Source organism: Anguilla anguilla, chromosome 1, assembly GCF_013347855.1.
Source record: "Anguilla anguilla isolate fAngAng1 chromosome 1, fAngAng1.pri, whole genome shotgun sequence".
Classification (NCBI taxonomy): Eukaryota; Metazoa; Chordata; class Actinopteri; order Anguilliformes; family Anguillidae; genus Anguilla; species Anguilla anguilla.
In genome coordinates this window covers 41,248,780-41,276,484 of record NC_049201.1, presented here as the reverse complement: position 1 = coordinate 41,276,484, position 27,705 = coordinate 41,248,780, and the positions used below count along the sequence as shown (strand labels likewise).

Sequence of the window (27,705 nt, the reverse complement as noted above, 5' to 3'; positions counted from 1 at the left end):
AAACAGGAAGCGCTTGTAGGCAATGACAGTAAAACATTTATTGTAGCCAATGGTAAATTCATTACACAGTGCTATATATTATACTTTATATGAAATTATTTTTTTCATGTCAGCGATTGTACGCTTGTACACGCATACATATATTTATCATAGAAAGTAGATGTTGACATCTTAAAACAAATACATGTACTATCACTTAAAAAAATAAATAAAATAAAACATTTTTATTGTTTTAAGTATTTATTTACCATATTTTTTCCAAACCCTTTTTTGTATCTTTAACAGACACAAATTGTTGTTGTTAATACATTAAACGTAGGGTTGATTCTGGAACATGAGCAATACATGCATCCCCTTATTCTCTAAATATTGAATCTGTGTAATACATATTTAAAAAGTATTTTATGCATATAGTATTTATTTTTGGTGTGGGCAGCTATTCTCTGGCCTCTGCTCCATTCTGAGTTTCCAGGGTAACCCCTTTGAAAAAGTCCCTTTCAGGTGTGAAATCACTTAAACTGCTTCCCAGGCTCTGAGTCTGTCTTCAGCTGAGTGAAAAGAGCCTACGAGAGGTGCTGTAATGGATGGAGGTGTGGGAGGCGGGGGTGAGGGCTGAGGTTTGAGGTTTGAGGTTTGAGGTTTGTCAGAGTTGGTTATGGATCTCGGGTTACGCTTGTGGACTCACACTCTGCCTTTTGCCCCAATCTCTTCTCTACAGGGTGCTGGTGGGCGCCCCCAAAGCAAACTCCTCCTTCAGCAGCTCAGTGCGAACCCCCGGAGCCGTGTACAAGTGCCGCGTGCACAGCAACCCCGACCGTCGCTGCACTGAGATGGACTTAGGCCGAGGTCAGTGTGCTGATACCAAGTCCACACCACACGCTGGACAGGGTCCACTCCACACCCCCATGAGTGTGTTCAAGCAGGTCCACACCACAGACCCAACTGTGTTCCTTTAATGCAAGAAGATAATATCCAATTCCAGCTGTGACCGGATATTTAGAATATAGCACAACGATTGCACTTATGTGTTCCTATTATGGTTAAACGTCAACGGCAGCATAGGACACAGTACAGTTCACAAGATGCGAGATGCTCATAAAGGAAACCAAAGAGGAGGCTGTAATCAAGGGTGCCTCTGCACCATGGTTAGAGGACCATATCAAAAGTCGTAGTTTGTGGGTGGTAAATGAAATTTACCTAAGGGTCTGGTTGGCGTTCGTGGTGTTCTGCTCGGGTTACATGAGACACTCATTGTGCGGTCAGATCTGTGCACCGCACGACCAGAACAGCATGCCAGCACAGCTCACTGGAGAAACGTTTGAACTGAATGCTGCTGCTTCAAAGCGCCTTTCTGTGTAGCATATACACCCAGAATTATTGTCCAATGTGGGAGTACTTTCTGAAGTTCAAAAGGTCACGTGTGGTAAACTACAGATGGGATGAGCAGCTGCAAAATATTGTGGATGCATTTTTGTAAATGTACTGCAGCGTTTGAAGAATTAATTTTTAATGCTTTATTATTGTTTTTAGATTTGCACATTGTGGGATGGTAAAGGAAATTTAGCAATCAGTATATTAATTTCACAGAGAATTCCATGTTTCTCATGGAATGGCATGTATACCTCTGATCTTCTGTGTTCTTACTGCTAGCTAGGGGCCTAGTTAGTAGTGCAGTGCAGGGTGTGCTGCAGTGTGTCTGTGAGCTAGGTGCAGGAGGAGTGTTGCAATGTGTCTGTGACCTTGGGGAAGGGGGACTGGTGCAGACGTGAGGCAGTCTGTAGGGTGACTGAGTCTCAAGCCGTCTAAGTGTCCCCCTGCTTAGGTGGGGATTTGATCATTTGGCCTAGTACCCTCTGAGCTGTGATATGTTCTTTATGTTACTTTCTACTTTCTACTTCTAAATTAGGTTGAAGAAGGGCAGACTGTCTGTTCCGGTATATGATTTGCCATGTTACCTTCTCCTCCTGCAGGCAGCAAATTTCTTGGTGCAATTTTGATTTGATAGAATTGTTGTGACATGATTGAGGGTCAGTGTGTTCTCTCCCCATTCTGATCTGTGCCTCCCTCCTTCACATGAGGCCCTCTCGCCATTATGGACCCCCATAGTGCTGGAACTTCTCCAACTTTTGGTTTATTCTCTGAAGTCTCTGTCTCAGTGACTCAGCTTTGTGATTGCAGGGGGAATGTGGAGCTGCCAGGCTGCCACTTGGAAGGCAGATTGAATCTCAGCCTACACTTTCCTCCTCTACGTCCACTTCCTCACTCTCTCAAAGACATGGATCACCCCTCAAAAATTGATCTCCCCTTCCTGGGAGAATCTACCCTCTTTCAACTGTCCGTTTTTTGAAAAACTGTTCTTTCGATGATCTCCAGTTGACCCCTCTCCATCAATCTGACCACTAACTTTTCTCTCTCTCTCTCCTCCAAACTATCTTCCCCCACCCACTCCTACTATCTCTCTCCTCCAGTTACTATCTCCCACCCACCTCTTCAGTCTTTCTCTCATCTCTCTAATGGCACTGCAACATACTTTCTGCTTTCTTCACTTTCTTCAGCCTTTTACTCCCTCTGCCCACTTGTTCCCAGACCTTTCTGACCTTCCTCCCCCAGTTCTTGGTTGTCTGACACCCTCCAGGCTAACAGAACCATACTACAGACAGCAGAGAGGGAACATAAATCTAGGGCCCCAGCTGATCTGTCGGACCAGTTCCTGCTCTGTATTTCCATCAGCTGTCCCTGCTGCTAAGGTTAACTTTTATCAAACCAAAATTCCAAACTCGCCTGGGTCTCCTCCTCTTCTGCCTCTGCTCTAAATGCCTTGGTATTGATGACACTCAGCTCTTTCTGTCTTTCCCACCAACTGACCTACAGTTCTCTGTCTACACACACATCTGAGCCTGTGTAAATGGCATCTTGAGCTGGATGGAAAACACTACCTAAAGCTTATGCTGGAAAAGGCTGAGATGTACATCTCTGGGGTGTTTTCCCTTCCACATGATCTCTCTTCATTGCACCCTTCGCCACACCACACTGTCGGCACCAGGAACCTCGTAGTGCTGCTGGATGACAAACTGAACAGCACTGTGGTCATTGCAGTGGTGAGCTAAACATGCAGATTCTTCCTCTATAACCTCAGGGAAATCCGCTTGTTTGTCACGGTCTACACAAGACAGCTTCTAGTTTGGGCTCTGGTGCTCTCTTGCTTTGATTCCTGTAACTCTGTCCTCACTGGCCTGCCTCCTTCTTCCGTCAGGCCCCTCGAGAACACTGTTGCTCACCTGATCTACACCCCCCAAAACACTCCCACATCATGCCCCTCCTCATGGCCCCCCACTAGATACCCACAGCCATACTCATGAAATTTTAAACCTTGCTGCTAACTTACCAGGCTAATAAAGAGACCGATCCTTCATGCCTTAAAAGCATCATCTGACTGCACACACCGGCAAGACCCCTCTGTTCTGCATCCTTGGGACACCTGGCTCCTCCCCCTCTGCAAGGCTGCACTTCCGGTTGTGTCTGCTGTCTGATCTGGCCCTTCGGTGGTGGAATGTGCTTCTGCACATGCTGTGTCTCTGGGGAATATACTCCCCCCCCCCCCCCCCCCCCCCCCCCCCCCCCCCCCCCCCTTGGGAATTACTGCGCTTTGATCCCTGATCTTTGAACTTTCCAGTTGCTATGGGTAAGAGCCCCTGCTACAGTTGATGCCAGTAAAGGAAAGTGCAGTAAAGTACAATGCAAAGTCTAATAATATTTTATAGATAATTCCAATGCTGCATGGTCACAGCAGGCGCAGAATTGCAAAGGTAACAGGAGTTCGGCAGGAAATGCATAATTAATGCAGTCAGTGTCAGCAAGAAGTGCAGGAGAAGTTTACTATTGACTGACAATTTTAACAGCACTGAGAAAGAGAATGTTAAAGAACTTTACAAAATTTAGTTAAATTCTTATGACCCATGTAATGTATAGTAGGAATTGTTTTTGTAAGCTTTTTTAAATATGCTGAGCTTGCAAAATCTTCTGATCAGGCTTTGTAATACAGTTCCCATCAGGTACCAAGTGAATGAATGCTAGTGTATGCTTTTCATATTAAGCAGAAGCAGAGTTCTCCCCACCTACACCATCAGCAGGAATAATTTGTCTAAGTCTTAGGGGTGTTATTCTGTTATGCAGTACATTTCACATTGTGCTCTAGGTGTTTGTATTATTGTCTGCAGATTGGCAGTGTGAGACAAATCACCACAAAGGGGAAGGGCAATGCATGGAAAGCATGGGATAAAGACATGTGGCAGTAGAGCTTTACTATGTTACAAGGTATATTAATATCACCTGGCATGATTATGTCTTAGCAGTTTGCACTTGTTATATTAAAAGCACTGGGTCGGGGGGGGCGGGGGCGGTCTGGCGGGTGCGCGTGCTAGTAGCATTTATGACCACTATATATACATATATATATATATATATATTTTTTTTTTCTCTCTCTTTCTCTTCTTTGTTTGATTATTGGTTTTCTTTCCTCTTTTTCTGTTTTGTTCTGGTTTGATTAGGTCAGTTTATTTTATGAATTTGTTACCTCCTCTGCCCATTTGTTTTGTTTGTTTTTGTTTACTTAAATAAATAAAAAATAAAAAAAACACTGGGTCATGCAGTGCATGACGAGCATGGCCTCGCTGCATTCCACTGCTGTACAGTTATTATAGATATAGAGCTACCACAAGCTTGGCACACAGTGTGACTTTTAAGATGGCCACCATATTTTCTGGTGATTGAAGGTGCGAAGGCAGTGTCAGAACAGTATGTGAATAAGGTATCGACTTTGTTTACACACATGCACAATGTATCTTATTCATGCCTTGTTTTATAAGTCGTGCATGGAATTTTTTGTACTCAGATGAATCAGTTATAAAAAGAACCTGGTCCCTTGGAAGAATTAGCTGAAGAACTGGGCTAGACTGCTGATTCCTGGATGGCTTACCAGGCCGGCACTCATTCCACTTTCTAAATGTGAACAGGATGGCTCTTCTTTGATCTTTATTGTTTACATCTTTGCAACTATGTGTTACGAGCACCAAATCCTACCGGATTTCACTGTTGAGATGCACAGACAGTGGCTCCACCCAGTTAGGCCCCTAGGCCATGATGGTGTTGACAGCTCCAAGGAACTGCATGGAGTGCGCCCTTGGGCTAGGATTCCCATCCCCCTGTGGATGACCTGATTAGTGATCAAGGAGTTCACTGTAATGGTCTCCCAAGCAGCAAGGTCGCAGGCTGTCCAAATCAGCATCTTCTGACAACTGTGCTTTGGAAAAATCCCTCTGTGGCACTGGGCAGTTGCTTTGGCTACAATTCAGCAATGCTTCTTCTCTATCAGTCAGTGCTCTTGGAGTCTTCTCGCTTCTATGATAAAAACATGAGATTTGGTTTGGGTAATCCCAACACATAGAAACAAATCAAAACCTGCCACCCATCTGTAATAACTTCTTTGTCTTATAAAATCCCTGTATCTGTTTTAACATGGGACTAACCCCACAATTATACAATTCACTGGTGGCTGGGAATCGCTAATGGAAGGTTGCCAGATTTGCCGATAATATGTGTTGTCTCCCATAATATCTTAATGACAGCTTCAGGCTTTTATATAAAGGGTAGGTTTCAGAATAAGTAATCTGTCAAGCATAGAAATTCTGATGAATTTTACCCTCTGTCTTTTTTGAGGCAGAAAATGAATACTGTAAAGAAGCCTATTTGTGTGATTTGCTCAAAACAGGGCTTCGTCTATACCGACTTATCTTAGTGTCTTAATGTGCCTGTTTTCTCTGTTATAAATGAAATAACCACACACAATGCACTCAGGCTATGTGTCAGTGCTTTATAGTAATCTATAACTTAATAAAAAATGAACATTTCTTTCATATTATGAGAATATAACATTTCTTTAATTCTTATTCATATACTGTGAAGTTGTAGAAAAGTGAATTATTTTTAGTGAAATACCATGTGTTTCTTTTCCCTTACAGCTATAGGACTGACTTTGGATCAGATATACGTCACCAAATGACTCATGGCAAACTAATAGCTTCTTGTTTAAAAGTGTTTACAGATTTCACAAAAAGTGACAGATATGAATATCAGTGGTCTTACATCACATATTACAAAATTAAGACAACTTGCCAATGTCTTTGTTTGACCACAATTTTTTGGTATCCTTTAGGAGAGTGGCCATTGAAACCACAACTTGTGTAGTTAAGAGCCATGACTATACAAGAGTTTTGTATTTACAAGAGCCATGTTTTTTTTTTGCTCATATTCATGCCTGTATTTGTAACATACATTAAATCTCCATTCTGATGGCCTTGGTCCCAGCCACCTGCTAAAGCAAACACACCTCCATGCTATGGTCCTGTCAATTATTCACTCCCACAGGCGACTGCAGCCTTGGGCTTCAGTGATCAAAAGACACAGGGAACAGTCTTATTAAAATGGTCCTTTTCAAAGAAACTGATTGAGAAACTCCTGTGCAATACTGCAAAATAGTGCAGGAAATCTTATTCTAAAAAACACTGTTAATTTCAGCACTGACTGTTATCATTCATTGAAATTGGAACCACTGGTTTAATGTCTGATTTGTTTTAAACTCCCACTACTACAGTTACTGCAGGTATATTGTAATGGGATTTCATCTTTAAATAATATCAAGGTGAAAGGAAACTATTGATGTATGGTTTGGCTGGTTCGATGATAAATGTAATACTGACTTTCCCTTATATAGTAGGGTGTTAGCACTGGCATTCCTTCCATAACTGTATGATTGTATTCAATTTATTTCTTTGGGCATATCCAGCAATTTGACCTCACTGTTTAACCCAACTCTCTGTACATTGTGTTTGTGAACTTGATTAGCCTTGTATGTATGATAAATGACTCACCAGTTTGTTTATATTACGTATGTATTTAGCTCTTTGTCAGCATTTCACCCATAATACATGAGACAGAACCATAATAAGTAGTGGTATAATGAGGATGGTGGAGATATATGCTGCAACTCATGTCTCAGATGATGAGCACTAGTGACGCCGTGTCTGCCCTCTCTCTAGGGAATAAGCCGAGACAGTCCTGTGGAAAGACCTGTGAGGGGGACCGAAACAACGAGTGGATGGGGGTCAGTCTGGCCCGGCAGGACAAGCCCAATGGAAACGTGCTGGTGAGTTGCCCCCCCCCCCCCCTTCCCACACAAATAGGCTGGGTTAGGGTGTGTACACTTCCTGGACTAGAATTGAGTGAGTTATAAATGCCCCAGGCTATGCAGGCTGGACCCCCCATGGCTGGGGTGGGACTGATACAGAGCAGAAGGTAGAGGTGGATCAATCGAAGACAGATAGCTGGGAGACAAAAAGGCAAAATGGGCAAATAGAGAATGGGCCGATGGCAGAATGGGCCAATAGAGAATGGGGCGATGGCAGGATGGACAAATACTAGAATGGGCTGGTAACAGAATGGGCCAATGGCAGAATGAACCAATGGCAGAGTGGGCCATTGGCAAAATGGGCCAATAGCAGAATGGGACAGTGGCAGAATGGGCCAATAGAGAATGGGGCAGTGGCAGAATGGGCCAATACCAGAATGGGCTTGTAGCAGAATGGAGCAGTGGCAAAATTAATCAAAGGCAGCTGGAAGTCAGTGACAGACACATAAAACAAATGCTTGTTTCGCACTACAATGTGAATAATGTTAGTTTCCAGTTCCCTGTGTTAAAATGTGCTGAACTATGCGTGTGATTGTGGTGATTAGGTGAGCTGCCTGTTCTGAAAGGCGCAGACAGCTCATTAGAGTCCATCGAAACTCAGGGTGGTCGCATTATGCCCAAGGTCGCAGCCTGGCGACTGAACATGTGTGGTGGTGCGTGAGGGTGGAAGAACTACCCCGGAGGCCCAATGTCTGACATCTGAGGGGTATCTGGCGGTATCAGGAGGGAAATGAAGGGCATTTGTACATGTCTCACAGCCTTGTGTAGAGTGACAGCAAGCAAACATCCCTCTCAGGCTCAACTCACTGCTTAGTGGAGCATAAGTCCTTAAACCCGTACTGTATGAATTACTCTTTACAAGAAATTATACTCTGAGTGTCAGTGAGCATGCTTTGGGTGGAGAAGGTTCTGAAAGTCCTGTTCCATTTCATGAGAAGTGTGGTTTGAAAAAAAATATGACTCTTGCTGGAATAGATGCCAATGGTTTTCAGTCATCTCCTGTATTTTTATTCTATATTTCTATTTTTATATATGCCATTAACACATGTAAATCTAAGTCACATTATGTGTCACATATCATCCCTCTGAACATATACCTGCTGACACATAAACCTATAGAAGGTCACATGATACTGAGAGAATATAACTTAGATCTTATGCTTATGTGTAGGAATAGTAAAATGATTCAGTCCCATTCTTTCAGCTTTACTGTGCTTTTTCTTTGCTTGCTTAACTAAGTCATGATTACAATGAAAATTTGGATCCCCTAATACCTCAAGTGTAAACGATTTACACATAATAATTGAAACCTTTAAAATGTGAAGTCAGTGCTGTATCCCTAGGCTCCATTCTTTGTCGGAGGTGGCATCCGTATTAACAATAACTTCATCACAATACATGTAACTTCAGTTTTGGTTAAGGTATTTATTATATCCTGGCAATCCAAGGAGCAGAAATATTTGTGTAATTAAAAAAAAATATTGATGCGGATGGAGAGTGTGCAATTTTCCAGCAGGAAAAGTGTTGGAGTTTGTGTTCATAAATGTGGGCAGACCATGTTCCCCAGGGTCAGTGAATATTGCACAGAGGTTTGGAGTCAGTCCATAGTGTCTGTGGAATGCTTTTGTGAAATAAAGGAGGCGGAGTGTTCTTGCAGAGGTGTACACTTTTAGTGGGCAGCTTAAGAGAATGAAGTGTATTTTTGCAACAGTGTTAAAGACCTATGTCAGGGCAGATATAAAGACATTGAATATACATCCCATCCCATATATATCAATGTCTAGCCATAAAGGTATTTAAACAGTTTCCATTATGACTGTTATTGGAGAACTGGGTGGGTGATTTTGGGATTCTATGTAAACTGTGGTTCGGCCATGGAATGGTTCAGCGCTGGGCTTGCTTCCTGTTGCGGCCACGAACCTGATAAACGCCTGTTTTTTAACAGCATGTGTTGGATCAGAGCTGGAGCTTGGGAGGTTCCAATCTCAAAACCGATCAGCCCTCTCTGTTCTGCCATTTGGGGCCACATGTGTGACAGGCGTGGTCTGTACTTTTATAAATGTAGCCACTCAGTCAGAAAGGCTATATTTAGCTTTTCAGGTAAAGAGTGGTTACATTGTCCTCTTGTCCTCAGCTCTGTGGATAATAGAAGGCTGGGAGATGTCAGTATAAAGATGGATGTGTGTACGTGCATTTGACCATGTGTGTGTGCATGTGTGTGTGTGTGTGTGTGTGGGTCAGTGCGTGTATTTGGCTGTGTAGTGAGGTTTGTTCAGATTCATTCAGAACAAAATTCGTTCAACAACCAGTCAGAATTCTGTACATCTGTTGAGCCCAACTTAGTAAAAAATGCATTTCAATACTTCCTCCCTGTGGTGGAGGGGGAAGGGAAGACCAGTCTCAAACTCTGTTAGTTGATGTGTCAGCTCATTAGCTAGTCCAAGGTCATGGCAGGTGCGTGGACTCTTGGGAAACTTCTTCTTTGAAGTGGGGTCGTGACGGGGTTCCACTCAAAACGACTTTGGATGTGCACAGATCTCCACTTCGGTCCGGCCACAAGGAAGATATGGAGGAAAATTCTAGAGATAATTGTTCCTGAAAACATCTGTCGAAGGGGAATAAACCAGCTAGGTTTATTTAGCGGACGGCTGGCTCAGTGATCAGGCAAGGTCCGTCAAGTTCCTTAAGGAGTGCGTCTGATTGGTTAGATTGTGTCTGTACTCTCAGAACAAAGTTGTTGAGTTTTGTTGAGCTTTGTCACAGATGCAATGGAACCCCACGGGCTGATTATTTTGGGCACCTGAACATTTGATTGGAGCTATCAATCAGGCACTACCTCTCTAATGTTTAAGTGTATTAAACTCGGCTTCCCCATTTTCTTCTCATTTTTTTTCTTCTTGGAGTTCATTCCCCAAGCTGGAGCCTAATCGATCAAGCAGTGAGTTTATAGCAGGGTCACAAGAGGAAGGAGACAGGCACATCATTATGCCTTGGTTGACCAGAGATGTTAATTGTGAATGTGACTCAGAGGAGGGTCAATCCCATGGTCAGGAAGCCTGAGGCCAGAAATATCCTATGTATAGTTACATTGTTACAAGTGTATGTGTGTGTGTTTGTGTATGTATTGGCTGTACAGTATGCATGTGTGTTTGTGTATGTATTGGCTGTACAGTATGTGTGTGTGTTTGTGTATATATTGGCTGCATGTGTGTGTGTTTGTGTATGTATTGGCTATAGGTGTGTGAGTGTCTGTGAGTGTGTGTTTGCATATGTATTGCCTGCATGTGATTGAGTGTGTGTGAGCGCATTGGCTATATGTGTGCGTATGTGTATCTTGGCTGTATGTGTGTGTTTGTGTGTGCATTGGCTGTATGTGTTCGAGCAGTAACTCCTGTGTTTCTGTGTCTGGTTCAGGCCTGTGCTCACCGCTGGAAGAATGTGTACTATGAGTCTGAGCAGATCCTTCCTCATGGCTACTGCTCAGTGATCCCTCCTACACTGCAGGGCAGTGCACGTCCTCTCATCCCCTGCTATGAAGGTAGGTACCTGCCTGCAGCCTCTGCCCTCAGCTGCCCCTTCAGGGATCTCTCTTATTTTGTAACAAAGATGCTGTGCTGGCAGACATACTATTTATGCCAGTTTTTACTATTTACGGTAACTTTGTTGCATTGCCCCTTCCTGATTTGGTAGGTCCATCACTGGACCATCGCCTTATAGTTTAGATGACTTGAACGTGTGACCCCCTATTGTCACTTTTTTTACACTACAGCCCAACAACTAAGCTGCTTAAATATGTAAAATGGATGGCTTCATAGGACCTCTGGACAGACTGCTCATTTAGTGTATGTTTTTCTGTTTGATGACACTCCATCTGTAGTAATGTATTCACCTGCAGCATTACATGGAAAGTATGTCTGCTGGCCAGCCGTAACACCTTGTCAGCTGGGTCATGATTTGTGGCTGACCTGTACTGCTGCCAAATGACCAATGGGACTTTGCTTACATTGGTATTGGCTTGCTTGCTGTTACAGTAGCATATATACTACATATTTAATTACATGCCTTGATAAATGATTAAAGAAATGTGCGTTTCATTTTTTGTATTTTGCATGTAAAGACTTCTTTGCTTGGTTTTAACTTTATATGGGTTTTATCGGAGGAACAGCATTCATCTGTAAAAGTGAGGGAGAGGAAAGGCTGCAGTTTTTCTCCTGGGTCACTCAGCCAACATTTTACTTCCTTCCGTTTCTCTGACAACTGTGAGGCCCATACAGCCCTTTTTGGGGGACCAGTTTCAGGGCAGTGGTGCATTCCATAAATAATTACACTTTGTGTCAATCCAAGTCCAATATTTTCTGTAACATAAGAGTTAGCGTGTCCCCCAGTGTGAGCTTCTTTTCAATGGTGTACTCTTACTCCAGTGCTGTATTAGAGTTCTGTTCTCAACTGCCTGATTTCCTTGTTGATGCAGCAGTGACTTGACTAACACCATATGAAACACATACAGGGATCCAGTAAATGTTGGCTCATGGATGCTGGCAAAGTACACAATGAAATAATTTGTGGTTTGTTTTTTTTGTTTTAGACTATAAGAAAACATATGGAGAAGAACATGGCTCATGTCAGGCTGGGATAGCAGGAGTATTTACTGAGGTCAGTAACTTATCTACTGCTTACTAGATACCTCTACTTTGTCTGCACAACCTCACTGTTCATGGACATTGTGCCTTCACCAGAACACAAAGTTACTTCCTGTCAGTTGTAAGCTTTCTGTTTTTAAACAGGTCTTGTAAACGTGGTCTCTTGATTGAAAGATGCAGCTCTGGTGAATTGGACATTTTCCCACTGTTCATTTTGAATTAGTTTATTATGTTCTTCACAAAATGATCTGTGCATTTGAGAGATTGTGACTGTGTAGGGTGTATATTACTTGATATATATTATTTCATAGTCATAGTGGATTTAAAATGTAATATCAACACATAGGGGCAATTTTTAATACATTTGTGCTTGTGTCAAAACATTTTTATATACACAAAATTATTAATTAGTGCAATAATTGTATGTATATGTACAGTACTGGCACAAATTATTGAAACACAGCATATTTAAACTTGGTTTGACGATTAATGCAATATTTTGCAACGGTTTCTCTTTCTGTCATAATAAATGTAACATGTAATAGTTTAAATGTAATATCAACATAAAAGAAAAATGAGGACTGCAGGCCAGTGAAGTCCTTCCACACCATTCTCAACAAAACCCCATCTATATGGACTTCGCTGTGTGCCTGGGGGCATTGCTATGCTGAAACAGGAAAGGGCTTCCCCAAACTTTTCATCAAGAATGTGATTGTATGCTGTAGCATTGAGATTATCCTTCTCTGGAACTAAGACGCCTAGCTCAAAACATGAGAAACAGCCCCAGACCAAGGAGAGTCCACGTACTTTTGGTCATATGTGTGACACCCCTGGAAGGGAGGTGCAGCAGTTTCAGATAACACCGTTGGTTGCCGCATGGAGAGAGAGAGCAAACCCGTGAAAACACTAACAGAAATAAATAAACATCTTCACCCTTCCCCCTCATGGGTTTTGGGCGAAAGACAAAAGAAAGCAAAACTGAATGGCAGCCTTTTGGCTCATCGTTCATAACTGGCCCACTTTTTAGCTAACCAGCTCCTGCAGCTTTCCAGCTGCTGGTTCACTTTCTTGTTGTGCTGGGACAAACATAATCTCCACCACCAACTTGCTCTCTCGGTGTGTGCTCCCGGTCTCTGCCCAGAACTGTGGGGAGAAACACACCTTTAAGCCAACGCAAGCAAGGTGTGTGTGCTCTCTCCACCAGCCACCATTGCCGAGACCAATTTGCTTCTCTGATTAATCGAATGCCACTAAATATATATATATATGTATATATATATATATATATATATATATATATATGTTGAGAGATTATTATTTCTTTGTGAATGTACTGTCACTCTAATACTCTGAGAACCTGGAGTTGATTTAATATTATCCATAAGCTCGGAGAGACATAAGCTTGCATCCAGCTGCCTGAGCATTACCTAGTCACCTGCCAGCACCAGGCACAGTTCTGGGCACATCGCCATGGTGATCCCCACCACAGGGAGGAAGGAGGGGTCTCACTTCCTGTGAGGTTCCGTAGAGCACAACTGTAGAGCTGTGAGGAAATGAGTTCACTGATGTTTTCCAACCTTTCCAAAATGTACAACGCCCTAAGGGAGCAGAGCATCGTGGGGGCGAGTTGCGCAGTACATGTTCCATTTTTCAACACAGCATCAGTCTTCCTTCTAGATACACCACATCTGCCTGCCCTTACCCTGTTTTTAGTTACACTAACATCTGATATTAGGTATGACACTAAAGGGCCATTCCCTTTGGACAGAGGACTGATTCATGAGGAAACCTGTCTCCATGCAAGCCCAATAGGGGGTATGATTAGGGCGAGAGATTGGACAGAAATTCAAAACGTGTTTTTATGAAAAATCTGGTAGTTGATATTTGGAAGAATGCCAACAACAACAGAACCAGGTTTATTTTTCATCTGTAACCAGGCTAATACCCCCTAGATTGCAGTTCAGCAATCTAGAACTGCAATCTAGCAATCTACAACTGCTATGATCTTCAACATTTTTGTCCATACAACAACATCACAAATTAGTGACCTCTTTCCTTGTTTATTATAAAATGGTGATAAACAGCAATACAAGTAAGAAAATAAAACAAGGGTTTAAGACACGTTTTACTGAAGTTTTAGATCCTTGAAAGTGGCACATTGTGTTGAAATGTGAGATATGTGCTTTGGACTGAAGTATGTAATGAACAGAAGTGCAACATTAACTGAAAGGTAAAATGGACATCCGATAATTTAGCCTGTTATATGTTTAAGTGCATTGCGCACTTCAGTGTCTAAGTGGATGTTCCATTACATTACAATCATTTGGCAGACACTCTTATTCAGAGTGATGAACAGTAGTGAAGAACAGCTACTTGTAGTTGTTTCAGATGAAAACCATTGCTCTCATCACATAATCCTCTAGCCACTGGAGCCTTATTATTCAGCAGCATCTCAAATTACAGTCTGCAAAATTCTCATTGATCCCTTTAGCAATAATATGGAAGTTGGGTAATAAACATGTATTTACAACCTGGAGTTGTATGTCAGCACATATTGTAGGATCAAAGGCGGCCTTGGCACTGAGTCTTTAAGTGTGGCCATGGGCAGAGAACACAGAGTAGTTTGCGGCCTCTGGCTAACCAGAACTACCATGTTCTTCTCCCATAGTACCACTGCGTGGGAAGGAAGTGCCATAAATCCGACAAACCGAGTCCTTGCTGGACAGGAAGTGTGGGACTTGTGCCCCTGAAGCATTTGACAACACAGTGAATCCTTCAGTGGATTCTAATTGGACCAGATTTTATCCTATCCACTCAGTTGAAGCACACCAAGCCATACATGGCATTTCTACATCCACTCCAGGGCTGCCAGTTAAAGGGCAGTCACTATACACTGACCTATTATATTAATCTATTACTTCCCAAAAGCAACCTTTTTATAAATAATTATTAATAAAAAGTTAAATAAATGTGGTTTTTATACAAAAAGTATAGTCCTATTTTCGGAGAGGCTGGGTCCTCCAGTGTCTGTCTGTCCGCTGCTGTTCCTGATAAGAGACAAGGAAACTGATGCCAGGTAATCCCTCTGGTGCATTTTAGGAGCTGGTGGTGATGGGTGCCCCAGGATCATACTACTGGACTGGAACAGTCAAGGTCTTCAACTTGACCTCAAGCACATCATACAACCTCAACAATGATGGAGTGAGCTCCCACAGATACAGTTATCTAGGTAAGATGGAAGCCAATGTGCAAATCTTTCTTAAGCTTTCTGACATTTTCTCAGGAAAATATTGATGTATATTAAGTTAGCCATTTATATTCAGTCTTTCATCTTGTAAAATCAAAGTTAATAGAGCAGGTGGCTATACCTAATGGAGTCTGTGCTCATAAATATTTTGATATTAATGCACATATGTCATACATATAATACACTGTGTCTGATTACCCAACTATGTACAGACTATTTAGTCAGTTAATGGCGCATTTGTATTTGATTCATCTGAACAATGAGTACTATAATGATAAAAGAACAAAACATAAGTAAACTCAGGTGCAAGCACAGTGCACACTACAGATTTACTGGGTGTTCTGTAGCAAAAGTAAGTCATGACTAGCCATTTCCTGTAGTCTGATTATGGAGCAAGAAGTTGGTAATTGGTGTTGGCTTCATCAAAAGCCAACTGCCATTTTAGGTTTTTTTCCCCTGAAAACGCCCAGGTTGAGCTGCAATAGGAAGACTCTGGTTTAAATTCTCCAGAGATAAGGGTGACATAATCTTTCTGTGAAAGAAGCTAAAACTTCTTCAGCTGCTGACTGAGGGACTGCTTGGCTAGTACTGGTTAGAGAAGCTTGAAATAGTGTACTGCTTTCTCCACATCCAGAGATAGGGAAATGCTTAAGCAGTTTCAGCTTAGCTTGCCTTATCGGGAACAAAAGTGGTAAGAGCGTCATTTACATATTACATATAGAAAAGATTTCACTGGACTTTACATAACTTTTGTTACGTAACTAACACGCAGTTAACCTCACCCAATAAAAACCTGGCATTTGGGGGAAAGCAAGCCGATTTCAGTACAGGCTTTTATCCTTTTTTTTTTTTTTGCAAGAATCATTTAAAAATATTTAGTGGCTGTTTGTGAATGCATGAAAGTATGAAAACAACACACCAGCAAAGAATTCACAGATTTCGGTTTCCTGAACCTTTAAAGTGCGGCCAATTTAACACAGAATTTGTACAGTTAGTATATGATTAGTACGTATATATCAAACTGGTGTTTTTAATGGACGATAAAAAATGCCATTTGGCTTTGCAATCCCCAAAGACTATTTGTTATGTTATGGCTTTGATGGAGCACAACTCATTTAGAGTTGGGTTATGCTGGGGCTTTGATGTTCAAGTGAAAAATCAACTGTACTAGGTCCATGCATGGAAAACACGTAGGTATGATTATGATTTTCCTGAGATAAAGAAGGTATAATGTTTTTTCTTAAAGAAACTCTAACCTGGCCTATCCAAAATCACAGCTAAGATTGGTGTACATTCTACAGTTTGCTGATATTTTACAGTCTTGTACTGTATTGTCAATAACCAATTACTTTCAACTTAAAATTCAGATCCTAGCATGACCATCTGGCTCTTACATGCATTCAGTTATTACTTTCAGTGTGTGGAACCAGCCCACTTATTTTGTGTCTGCTGCAGGCACTCATGAGTTGTCACAACTTCATGTAACATCAGATTGCTTTTCTAAATCTAATTTCACACAAGGAGTTACTTCCTGGGAGTATGACAAGGGGTCTTTTGTTCCTGTTTTGCCACTATTTAAAATTCTGAATCAGATACACACACACAGACACACACACACATTTGCATATATGCATATATGCATACACACAGGCACGCATGTACACACACGTACAAGCACATGCACTCTCTCTTTATTTCTCTCTTTTCTGCCTCACATACCAAATCTCTCTCACTCTTATTCTCTCAGTTCTGGTAGGATATTATCAGTTAAAATACAGTCTCTCACTTTCTCATCTCATTTTCCATAGGATATGCAGTGACAGCTGGTCACTTCTCTTCACCCACAGCCACTGATGTTGTGGGAGGGGCGCCACAAGATGGGGGAGAAGGAAAGGTAGTAACTATTCTACAATTATTTAGTTAAGGAATTTACCTAGGTATTTACCTTGGTAGTATCATTACATGGAACAATAATGAAAGAAGATTTTGTTTGTTTGGCTAGAAGTAAAGAACACTACTACTGACAAGGGCAATTACATCACACCGTTCTTCCATCTTCTAGGTCTACATTTTCAAAATTGAGAGTGGATCTCTTGTGAAAATTTTTCAAGCTTCAGGGAAAATGGTAGGTGTTGAGATTCCTTAATGGATAGTTCATGTACTGAGTTTGTTTTAATGTAATTTAAGTTTTAGTTCATGTTCCTGATTGGCCCAGACAATGAAGGATACTTGAGATACTTACAGAAGTTTCCGATGGCCTGCCAGTCTTCTGATGGTGGGCATATGTGCATAAACTGGTTTATAAAAGGAAAATACTTCAAAGTAACTTCAAAGCAGCTTGTACAGTGATGTTTTTCCAGAGGATGTGCATGTGTGAAAGTGGTGCAGCTTCCTGCATCAACAGTATTACAGAGAAATGCCTCAGAGAAGCAACAATTGACAGGACAGAAAAGATTTTGTGGTATTTGTATTCCAACTTGTGGGGAAAATGTACAAAAACCATCTTCATGTCACTTAACCCAATGACCTCTAAGTAACCCAATTCAACTGAAGGTGTGGCTAGCTGTCCTCAAATGGAATGTCAGCAGGCTAGTTTTTCCATCTGGCTTTTTGGTCTCTATCTGTTGCAGCTTCTCATTCAGGCTCAGACTCATTTGAGTTCAGACTAAAATTTATAACATTAGGCAGCATAGCTAAAATGTTCTTCAGATGATGAGGCATTGTGTAGAGGCAGTCCTTCTGTCATATGTGCTTTGTAGTGTTTCAATTTCAATGTATAATTAGTTTGGCTAACTTAGGCATGTAATGATACAGGCAGCATTATCAGCTACTCCAGGGCTGTCTGGCTCTGTTCCTGGAGATCTATCATAGGTTTTCATTTCAACCCTAATTTGGCACACCTAATTCTACTAAATAGCAGTTGAATGAGGTCTCTAGGTGTGCTTTTTTTGGGGCTGGAGTGAAAACCTACAGGATGGTAAATTTCCAGAAACTGGGTTGGGCAGCCCTGGACTACTCCTTGGCCAGGCCAGCTGTATTAAAACCATGCCTCTCTGGTCATTGAAGAACTTACCTTTGAACAGCTTTTGAACTGAGAAGGAAAGTGGATTTTTATGTTTATAATTGTGAATAAATGCTGAAAATGTGCTCTTGTGAATATCCTCTGGAAAATAAGGTCATTGTACATACTGCTTTGGAGTTTCTTGATGTGTATTTTCTTGCTTTAAACTGAAAACCAGTTTATGCCCCTATACTAGCCATTGTAAAGCTGGCTGGTCATCTGAAACTTAAGTAACTCCTTCAGTAAATATCCTTCAGTGCACACAAAAACTGTTTGGACTAATTGAAAACATACACTGAAACTGAACTAATATTTGAAAATTCCAGAAAGTGAACTATCCCTTTAATGTGGCTGAGGGTCTAGCCAGAAATGTGTTTCTACTACAATCAAATTCTTTGAAATGGCGTCATAGTATCAAAGAATGCATGCTGCTTTCTCTCCACCTAAAGTGCATTAAAGCATTTATGTTTCTAATCATTTGTAGCTCTTAACACATATTAGTTAGTTCTGAAAAGAATTTATAATATTTATAATACTTATCTATGTTTCACAAAACATTTAGAATATTTATAATAATTTTTTGAACTTACTAGAATTTAATGGAACTTGGCAGTGGTTTAGAGCGGGTAGAAACCTGATCTTGTAATTCAGAGACTGCAGGATTATAATCCCCATTACGAAATAAACTTTAAGGAAAGCACTGAAGCATGCAGTTGTTTTAGAGGGTAATAGTAAAACTCTGCCGATAAACACTTCAGAATAATGATATGGGCTTGTGTGGGGATTTATGGTGATGTACTCTGACAGAATGCTCTTTTGTGGCTCGACTTGGTTCCAGATGGGCTCTTACTTTGGCTCCTCATTATGTGCAGTTGATCTGAACCGGGATGGGCTGTCGGACCTGCTGGTGGGGGCGCCCATGCACAGTGAGGTTCGGGATGAGGGACAGGTCTCCATCTACCTTAGCAGGGGCAATGTGAGTCCTCACTCTTGATACATGATATGATCTTTCTCTAATAATCAATCAATATCTCATTAGTTTTATTTATTTAACAGTTGTTGTTTGCTAAATTGTTTGTTAAGGGATTCATTTTTTAAATTCCACCATACTTGTCTCCATGACTTTCATTACTTCTCATGAATCTATTTTTCTATGTTTTAGAGTTCTCTCTATGGTATGCCCATCTCCACTTATATTGTATTTTGATTTTATTGCTGTAGATATCTTAATCATTGTGTCAGAGTCCAGTAAGGCTAATAATTACTATTGATAATTTTATAGCTTCTATTTAAGACCTGTGCTTTTTTATGAACTTCTAAATATAGCAGTGATTTTGTAGACATATGTTGCAGCTCTAAATAAAGTAAAAATAGTTTTGAATGTAATCCAAATGATAGCTTTTGTCAGGTCATACCTGTTATCATCATGGTCTAACTAGCTAGGGAATTATGCATATTTATTATTACAGTTATTATTGTTCTCAGTATGTCTTTGGTTTAAGGCTGCTCAAAGTTAGATATAATTCTAACATCAACTGAGTTTATAAGTAGTGCAAGGTAAGTAGGTCACTAGGATATGATTCACAAATATTTTGAGTGACTAATCCATTAAACAAGCTTTGTGTGAATACTTGTGTTTTTCCAGGAGATGCAGACATATCCTTTTTGCTAGAAGATGGAAGATCATGTGATCCTGTTGCATGAGCTCCTTGTTCTGTGTATCTGGCAGGGTCTGATGGAAGAGATGGAGGCCTTGAAAGGCGATAATGCTTACAATGCCCATTTTGGGGAGTGCATCACTTCACTGGGGGACATTGATGATGATGGTTATCAGGGTGAGTGAATGCTTCACACAACTTTTATTGGGATGGCAGGTATGCTGTCCCGCCAAGTTATGGCAGCATGTCCCATACCTATTCAGCACCGCTTGATGCTTTTCATGGTTACCACAATAGGCGCTTTTCCACCGTTGGGCCGAACCATTATCAGGCCCACTCCGTGCCATTCCGCGCTGCTCAGTACTCATGGGAATGGTTACCGTTTCTGTTTCCACCGCCGGGCTGCTAAAACCAGGACTAGGAAGTATCTAAAAAAAACTAGTGAGGACAGCAAGTGACGCGGTGGATCAGTGACAGCGTCCTGTTGTGAATGAATTAAATATGCGCCAGTTGTTGTCGTCACTCCCCATACTGTTTTAGTTTTGTTATGTTATGTTTTATTGGCTGACGAAACGGACGATGATTCTGTGTATTTTGGTCTGTTTTTAGTTTCTCTTTTTAGCGTATCCTCCACTGACCATCACTGTTGCATGCATCACAAAAACTATTACACTACTAACTAACACTTACATTACAGTGTGAAATATCCACATTATATAATACCACTAACCTATTTAAAGACACTCAATCCAAAAATAACATGTATAACCGAAATATTTTGAGCAGTAGCCTAATACTTACATAGTAAAGATGAAATTTTATCTGTGTTCAGTAGATGGAGACAGACACAGTAAATCAACAAGTTCAATCCGCTTCTGTTTTGCTCCAGAAAACGATGTCAGATGGGTCTATCAGCAAATCTATGGCTTAGCTATGCCCAGAAGTCCTCAATAATAATAGTATTTTCCAAGAAATTACGAAAAATCGTTAACAATGTTTCGTTAGGTGCAGCGTCTTTTTACTGCTGCTACCACAGAGTGAATGCGTAAGTGAATGTGATGATAAGAAAATTTTCGGTTACGCGGACGTATAAAACGCTATTCCAAAAGCAAAATTAGACATGTTAGAAAGCTTATACTCTCACCTACTGAATAAATGAATTGTCAATCAAGGCAGACTGTACTAAAAAGGGCGACAACGCCGTAAATGATGCACAGCTATTTTGAACGTACCCAGGCATCACAAATACGCGAAATATATTTCACAAACGGATTGTCCAAGACAATATATGACCACGGAGTCTCAAAAGGCACATCTGTATGCGTAAAACCAAATCTTAAGGTTATGTATTTATTCAATATTTAGTCCCAGATATTGACTGTAGAATGACATGGTATCATTTTTTAAAACTTTCTCCCGTTTATTTCGTTATTCAGTGAGCAGCGTTTTCACTGCTGTATTAGCGTATCTTAGGGTTTATCTTGCTGCTATGACGGAATACGATTTTTGATTGGCATTTTTATTTATATTAGCTTCTCCACCGACCTAGCTTACGGAAGAGGACGTATGCGGAGTCACAAAACTGATGTAATGTGAAACCAATCAGTGAATACGTCATTAAGCTTGCCCACCTGAATGGTTCTGCTGCACTGAGCACGGTTGTCTAACCGTGCCGAAAATATCGTGCTGGGCACGGGTTGTAATCGTTCCGCGCCAAACCGTTTCCAGGTGGAAACACCATTGGAACCGTTCCTCTCCGTGCTCAGAACCGTTCGGCCCTGCGGTGGAAAATGGGCTAAAGACCACAGACTTTCAGGCCTTAGGAAAATCAACTTCTATACCTTCTGACCTCATGCAAACAGACAGAATTCATGAACAACTTCACACATCCTCACAATAAATCCCCAAAGTTGGGTTATTTTTCCATTTCTCTTTTTTAGTTGCCAATTTCATCATCACAAATGCTCCAGTCCCACAATCAATAATCATCCCCACTGGACATATAACTACATTTTCTGCCAAAGCAGCCAATTGCAGGATACTCAGATACACAGGCATACATGGTGCCTAAACCAACAGTCTAAATCCTTTGAAATAAAGAACAAACAACAACATTAAAGAGGGTTTTTATTGCTAAGCCAAGTCCCATTGTTTGAATCTTTTTGGGTAAAGTGGAAGGATTTTACTGTGTTGGAACAAGCACATGATTAAGAGAACTGGGCGAGCGTGGGCTGTCCACTCTTTTTATCCACAACCTGTCACCAGAGGTGGGTAGAGTAGCCAAAAACTGTACTCAAGTAAAAGTATTGTTACTTTAAAATAATAATGACTCAAGTAGAAGTAAAAGTAATCATCCAAATAATTACTTGAGTAAGAGTAAGAAAGTATCTTGTGAAAAGACTACTCAAGTACTGAGTTACTTCATATAATCTGATTTAATGTTGAAATAAGCAGAGCAAGATGAACGTAAAAATCCAAATGTCCAAAATATAAAATTGTAAATGCTTATCCAATAGAAATAAACAAAATATAAAATAGCCATGTGCAAATTCAAATATGGCCTAAATCATATCCCTTTAAATAAAACAATACACAGGAGGTTCGTCAGAAGAGGAGGATTTTCGCTTTCTGTTGTACTCTATTAAGTCTATATACCTCATCAGTTTGTTGGGGTGAACCCTCCGTTGACAGAAAAAATATCAATGAGGCTACAGGGGATTTATCCATTAAAATAGATCATCATCACAACAAAGAGGAGCCTGCTCAAATTCAAACAGAAACTTTATATGTGGGAAAACATAATGCTTTGTCTCACCATTATTGTACCTTATGATGCACTTATCCACAATATTCCAAAGTCCCATGATGCCTTGCGCGGAATATGTGCAGAACTTCCGGTTTAGCGTAAACAAACTTTATGTATGCTATGCAATGCTATGCAATGTTCCAGCGCTCACGTCATGACTGTTGCATGCTTCACAAAAACTATTACACTACTAACTAACGCTTACATTACAGTGTGAAATATCCACATTAATACCAGTAACCTATTTAAACACACTCAATTTCAAAAATAACGTATATAACCGAAGTATTTTGAACAATAATAGCCTACTTACATAGCAATTATGAAATCTTATCTGTGTTCAGTAGATGGAGACAGAGACAGTAAATCAACAATACAGTTCAATCCGCTTCTGTTTTGCTCCAGAAAACGATGTCAGCTAGGTCTATCAGCAAACATGCGGCTTAGCTATGCTGAGAAGTCCTCAATAATAATAGTATTTCCCAAGAAATTATGAATAATAGTTGACCACGTTTCGTGAGTGAATGCATAAGTGAATGCGATGATAAGAAAAATTTAGGTTACGCTGACATAAAAAACGCTATTCCAAAAGCAGAATTAGACATGTTATACATCATTAGAAAGCTTATACTCTCACCTACTGAATAAATTAATTGTCAATCAAGCCAGACTGTACTAAAAAGGGCGACAACGCCGTAAATAAGGCATGTGGTATTAGGCACAGCTATTTTGTAAGGTACCGAGGCATCACAAATGCGCGTATATTTCACAAACGGATTGTCCAAGACAATAAATGACCACTCAGTCAAATAGTTAGCTATCCACAGCCAAAACTAACCTACAACTTACCGCCACATATTTTCTCAAGTTCGAAGTTGAGTTCTTGTAGGCTGAAATGTCCACATTTCTAGGCAGACAAAGAAGGCAGCGCATAATGTAACTACTGTTTTTGGTAGTCTGTAAGTAAAACATAGTTTGAACGTGAGGCCAGGAGTGTTCTGCCTCCTATGAATCACCCGCCGTTGTTTCAGCCATTGTTGTCGCCCACTCATCCTTCTGTGTGCTGTGACTGGCTACGTTTGATTGGTGAAACGGAGTCATTTGGGGCTGTGACAGAGCCAAAGCAGTCCAGTCAGCCTCTTTGGCTGAAGTCTCTCTGAGAGAATGAAACAAACAGAACGTGCATTGAGTAAAAAATGGGTAAAAAATAAAAGTGACGAGCGGAATGTAGCCGAATATAACGGAGTAAAAGTAACATTTTTTCTTCGCAAATATACTCAAGTAAAAGTGAAAAGTATGTTGCATTAAAACTACTCTTACAAGTACAATTTATTCAAAAAGTTACTTAAGTAAATGTAACGGAGTAAATATAACGCGTTACTACCCACCTCTGCCTGTCACCCATATTCAAATCTGCCATACAAATAACAGCAAAACCTAACTGGCTTTGTCACAGTCAAATCTTGGAGTAGCTACACCAGAACAAGGAAGTGTCACACATAACTATTGACTATATACTGTACAAGATGCGGCTTTACTTTGCTAGCCGCCACTACAATATAATAATTTTCAGAGCTTGCAAGCTTTCCTCTGAGTTAGTAGGGGGTAAAGAACTGATTTTATATTGTATAAAATATGCTTTATATTCTTTCAAAATAATATCCTAAATCAGGGATATCAATCTCCAGTCCTTGAGGGTCCCTTTCTTTTGTTTCTGGTGTGTTTCAGGTCCTATGTGCTTAAATTAAGTTGATTGGCTAAATGTGCAACCCACCATACTCACGGAAAATGCAAATCCCTGCAGACACTACTGCTGTGCAGTACTTCCCTTTTAGCCCTGCCTAAACAGTTACTTTGTTTAAAGCTTAACAGAAGAGGTTAATATGCCTACACATACTGCTAACATTCAGAATATTTTTAGGAAATTGCGATAAAGGAAAAAACACTAAAACAATTCCAAAATGTAAGAAAAATAAGGCATCTGGCCCTGATGGCATATACCCAAGTGTACTCGGGGAAATAAGAACTCTGGACAAATATTTATAAGCCTCTGGAAGGTATTTTGTCCAGTCTCTAAAAAATAGAGAAATGCCAGAGGACTGGAAGGAAGGTCATAAAGGTAATATATTAGTAGGGTGACCATAATGACCTAGGACACTACAGGTTTTTTACTTTAACATTCCTCTCATGTAAATCATTGGAATCTACGAATGGGGACAAGTTAGAATTATTTGCTGGAAGGGACCGTATCTTAAGGGATAGCCAATATGGTTTTTGCAAGGGGGGTGGGGTCATGCCTAAAGTCTTTGAGGAAGCTACAAAGTGGTTTGACTGAAACCATGCTTATGCTACTCCATGAAATTCAGAAAGTATTTGAAAAAGGATCACAGGAGAAGTTTGAAACTGGCTGTAGGGTTTGATACAGTGAATAACTGTAGGAGGATAATATCTCAGAAGTTATTGTGGGACATGGATCCCCACATTGATCGGTGCTGGGACCTCTGTTCTTCCTTATTTACAGAATTGATATGGACATTAGCAGCAAAATTGTTATATATAAAGATGTCAGGGTTTTAGCAAACAGATTTGAATCTATTAATGTAATCAAAAATTTATTTAAAACAGAATTCAAAAGTGGGTGGAAAGCTTGCTTGTGAAATTTAAGGAAATTACATGTAGTGTTCTTATGTACTCACCGATATATGTTTTGATTGTTTCTCTTCTAGACGTGGCCATAGGAGCCCCAAAAGAGGACGAGTACATGGGAGCAGTATACATTTATCATGGAGACCCTACTGGGATCATCAACAAATATTCCATGGTAACCAGCCCTGCCGTGTGACTCGTCTCTCTCTGCACAAGCAACTTCCACTAGCGCATATATCTGGAATTCTGCACCACACCACTATAATACCTCATTTAATGTTTTGATCCTATATTCACATGCATCTTCCTTTAAGATAGTTTTGGATATGTTTTCCTAGAACACACTCTGTCATTTGAAAGTAAAGTTTATAATTTATGTTACGCTTTGGATGGATTTTTTTAAATAAAATGCAGTGTCAGGGTATTGGTCAGTAAGATCATGCTTATAAAAGCATGAACCATTATTCAGCATCATTCAGGGACAGTATATTTCTCAATTTAGATATATTTCTGAGCTGATAATGGCCACTCTTGAGATGTTTTAATGTGGGCCTGAAAGAAGAGGTGTGGGTCAATAGTCACTCCTGGGTTTTTAACCACTGCATTGACTGTGAGAGTGAAGCCACCTTACTACTATCATGTCTTATCTGAATTCAATAAATAAAACTGTGTCATCCAGACCTTTATTTCTTTAAGCATAAAGCATCCAGTTTAGCAAGTTGGACAACTTCATATGATCTGCATAGCAGTGGTAGTTAGAACCATGTCTGCCTATAATGTTTCCAAAGGTTAGCATATACAGAGAAAACAACAGGTCCTTGTGGTACTACATAACTTACCCTTGAGCCCTCAGAGAGCACTCATTATTTACCCTATATAAACTATATCTAACAGAGAAGAGAGGTTTGAGAGGGTACAATGGGCCCGACTGACTAATTTATATTCAAATGAAAGATTATTTAATTAAAATTATTCACAAGAACTAAGCATAGCAGTTTCAGTTCAAAGGGGAAGCTGGGTCCTGTAATTATGCCAGATTCAAGTCTCAGCTATTATAGTCATTAGCTGTGTTTGACCAGGGGTCCACAGTGGTGGGATGCAATCCCGGGGGTAGGGTGGGTTTAAGTTGCCCATGGCTTCTCATGTTACCGCTGCCTTAGTTCCTCCCAGCAAATGTTACCAGTTGTTGTTAGCGAGAAATTGTTTCGTGCTTCCCCCCTCTCTGAATAAGCCTTTGCTGTCTGTGCTCTTGTTTCCTTTGCAGAAACTGTCTGGGCGAAGGATTGATCATGGCCTGCGCATGTTTGGCCAGTCCATTTCTGGCAAAGTGGACATGGATGGAAATGGTTATCCAGGTGGGGATGGCATGAACATAATCATCCTTTACATCCTGCTACATATCCTACTATGTGTCCTGCTATATTTACTATATTTACAGTACAGTATGGTAAATAGGCCATTTGCAGATACATCTATTTATCTGATTTACTGTATAAGAGATTTATGCGATAATGTAAGCAAATTCACGCAAACTTGCACGTAGTAAAAATACAACCGATATAGGGTCTATAATAATTCTCCCATATTGGACATAGCTATTTTCCATAAGTCTGCTGCACTGCTTTTTGCTTCTGTTGATTAACCAGTTATGAAATAATAAAAGTAATTATTCAATTGATTTGAAATAATGCATGGAATGATTTAATGGGTTGGAAATAATAAAAGGAATAATTCAGTGTGTTTGAAATATTGACGGGAGTGATTCAGAGTTGATTTTAAATACTGCATGGAATGATTCAGTGGGTAATAGTAAATGTAACGATTTAGTAGTTTTTAAAAAACACAGGGAATGATTCTGTAGGTTTGAAATAATACAGGGAAAGATTCAGTGGATTGAACATGATTCAGGAATACACAGGATATGCACTCTCAGAAGAAAGTGTTCCAAAAGTGTCTGCACAAGGGAACCCTATCTAGGCAAAGGGTTTTTTGTCTGGAAAAATTGTTCAATCTGGGAGCTTTCACAATTTTAACACCTTCCATACAGGGTTCCAAAAAGAACTAAAAGGGTTCCCCTATGGAAACAAGCCAAAGAACCTTTTTTCTGAGAGTGTACAGGACAAGAAGGCAGTGGTGATTCCTGTGACAGGTCATGTAGTAGAGAGATCTGAGCTGGGAAAAATAGGGGGAATTGATTACTTTGTGAGGTATAGTAAAGTTGATTTGAATGAACCAAGTTCTCAGTTCCACAAACAGCTTTGGTTTTGAACTTTTTGAACACATTTCAACAAGATTGTTTCTTTGCTATTTCTGCAAACCCTTGATGTTTTAATGACAAATGAAACTATGCACAATTGCAATTGAAATCAAATCTTGAGGGAGACTCACTTCAAGTGTTAGTTCT

At 40.4% G+C, this 27,705-nt stretch overlaps 1 protein-coding gene across 1 annotated transcript in view; it reads left to right on the top strand.

Annotated features, from left to right (window-relative positions):
• The window catches only part of itga9 (integrin, alpha 9), a 130,466-nt gene that overhangs the window by 6,332 nt on the left and 96,429 nt on the right, over window positions 1-27,705 (top strand). The window contains exons 2-12 of the mRNA XM_035432676.1: window positions 719-846; window positions 7,095-7,201; window positions 10,658-10,781; window positions 11,829-11,896; window positions 14,983-15,112; window positions 16,939-17,024; window positions 17,193-17,255; window positions 19,030-19,167; window positions 19,921-20,026; window positions 25,382-25,476; window positions 26,566-26,656. Of these exons, the coding sequence (XP_035288567.1) occupies window positions 719-846; window positions 7,095-7,201; window positions 10,658-10,781; window positions 11,829-11,896; window positions 14,983-15,112; window positions 16,939-17,024; window positions 17,193-17,255; window positions 19,030-19,167; window positions 19,921-20,026; window positions 25,382-25,476; window positions 26,566-26,656 (1,136 nt within the window). The remainder of the gene's footprint in view (window positions 1-718; window positions 847-7,094; window positions 7,202-10,657; window positions 10,782-11,828; window positions 11,897-14,982; window positions 15,113-16,938; window positions 17,025-17,192; window positions 17,256-19,029; window positions 19,168-19,920; window positions 20,027-25,381; window positions 25,477-26,565; window positions 26,657-27,705) is intronic.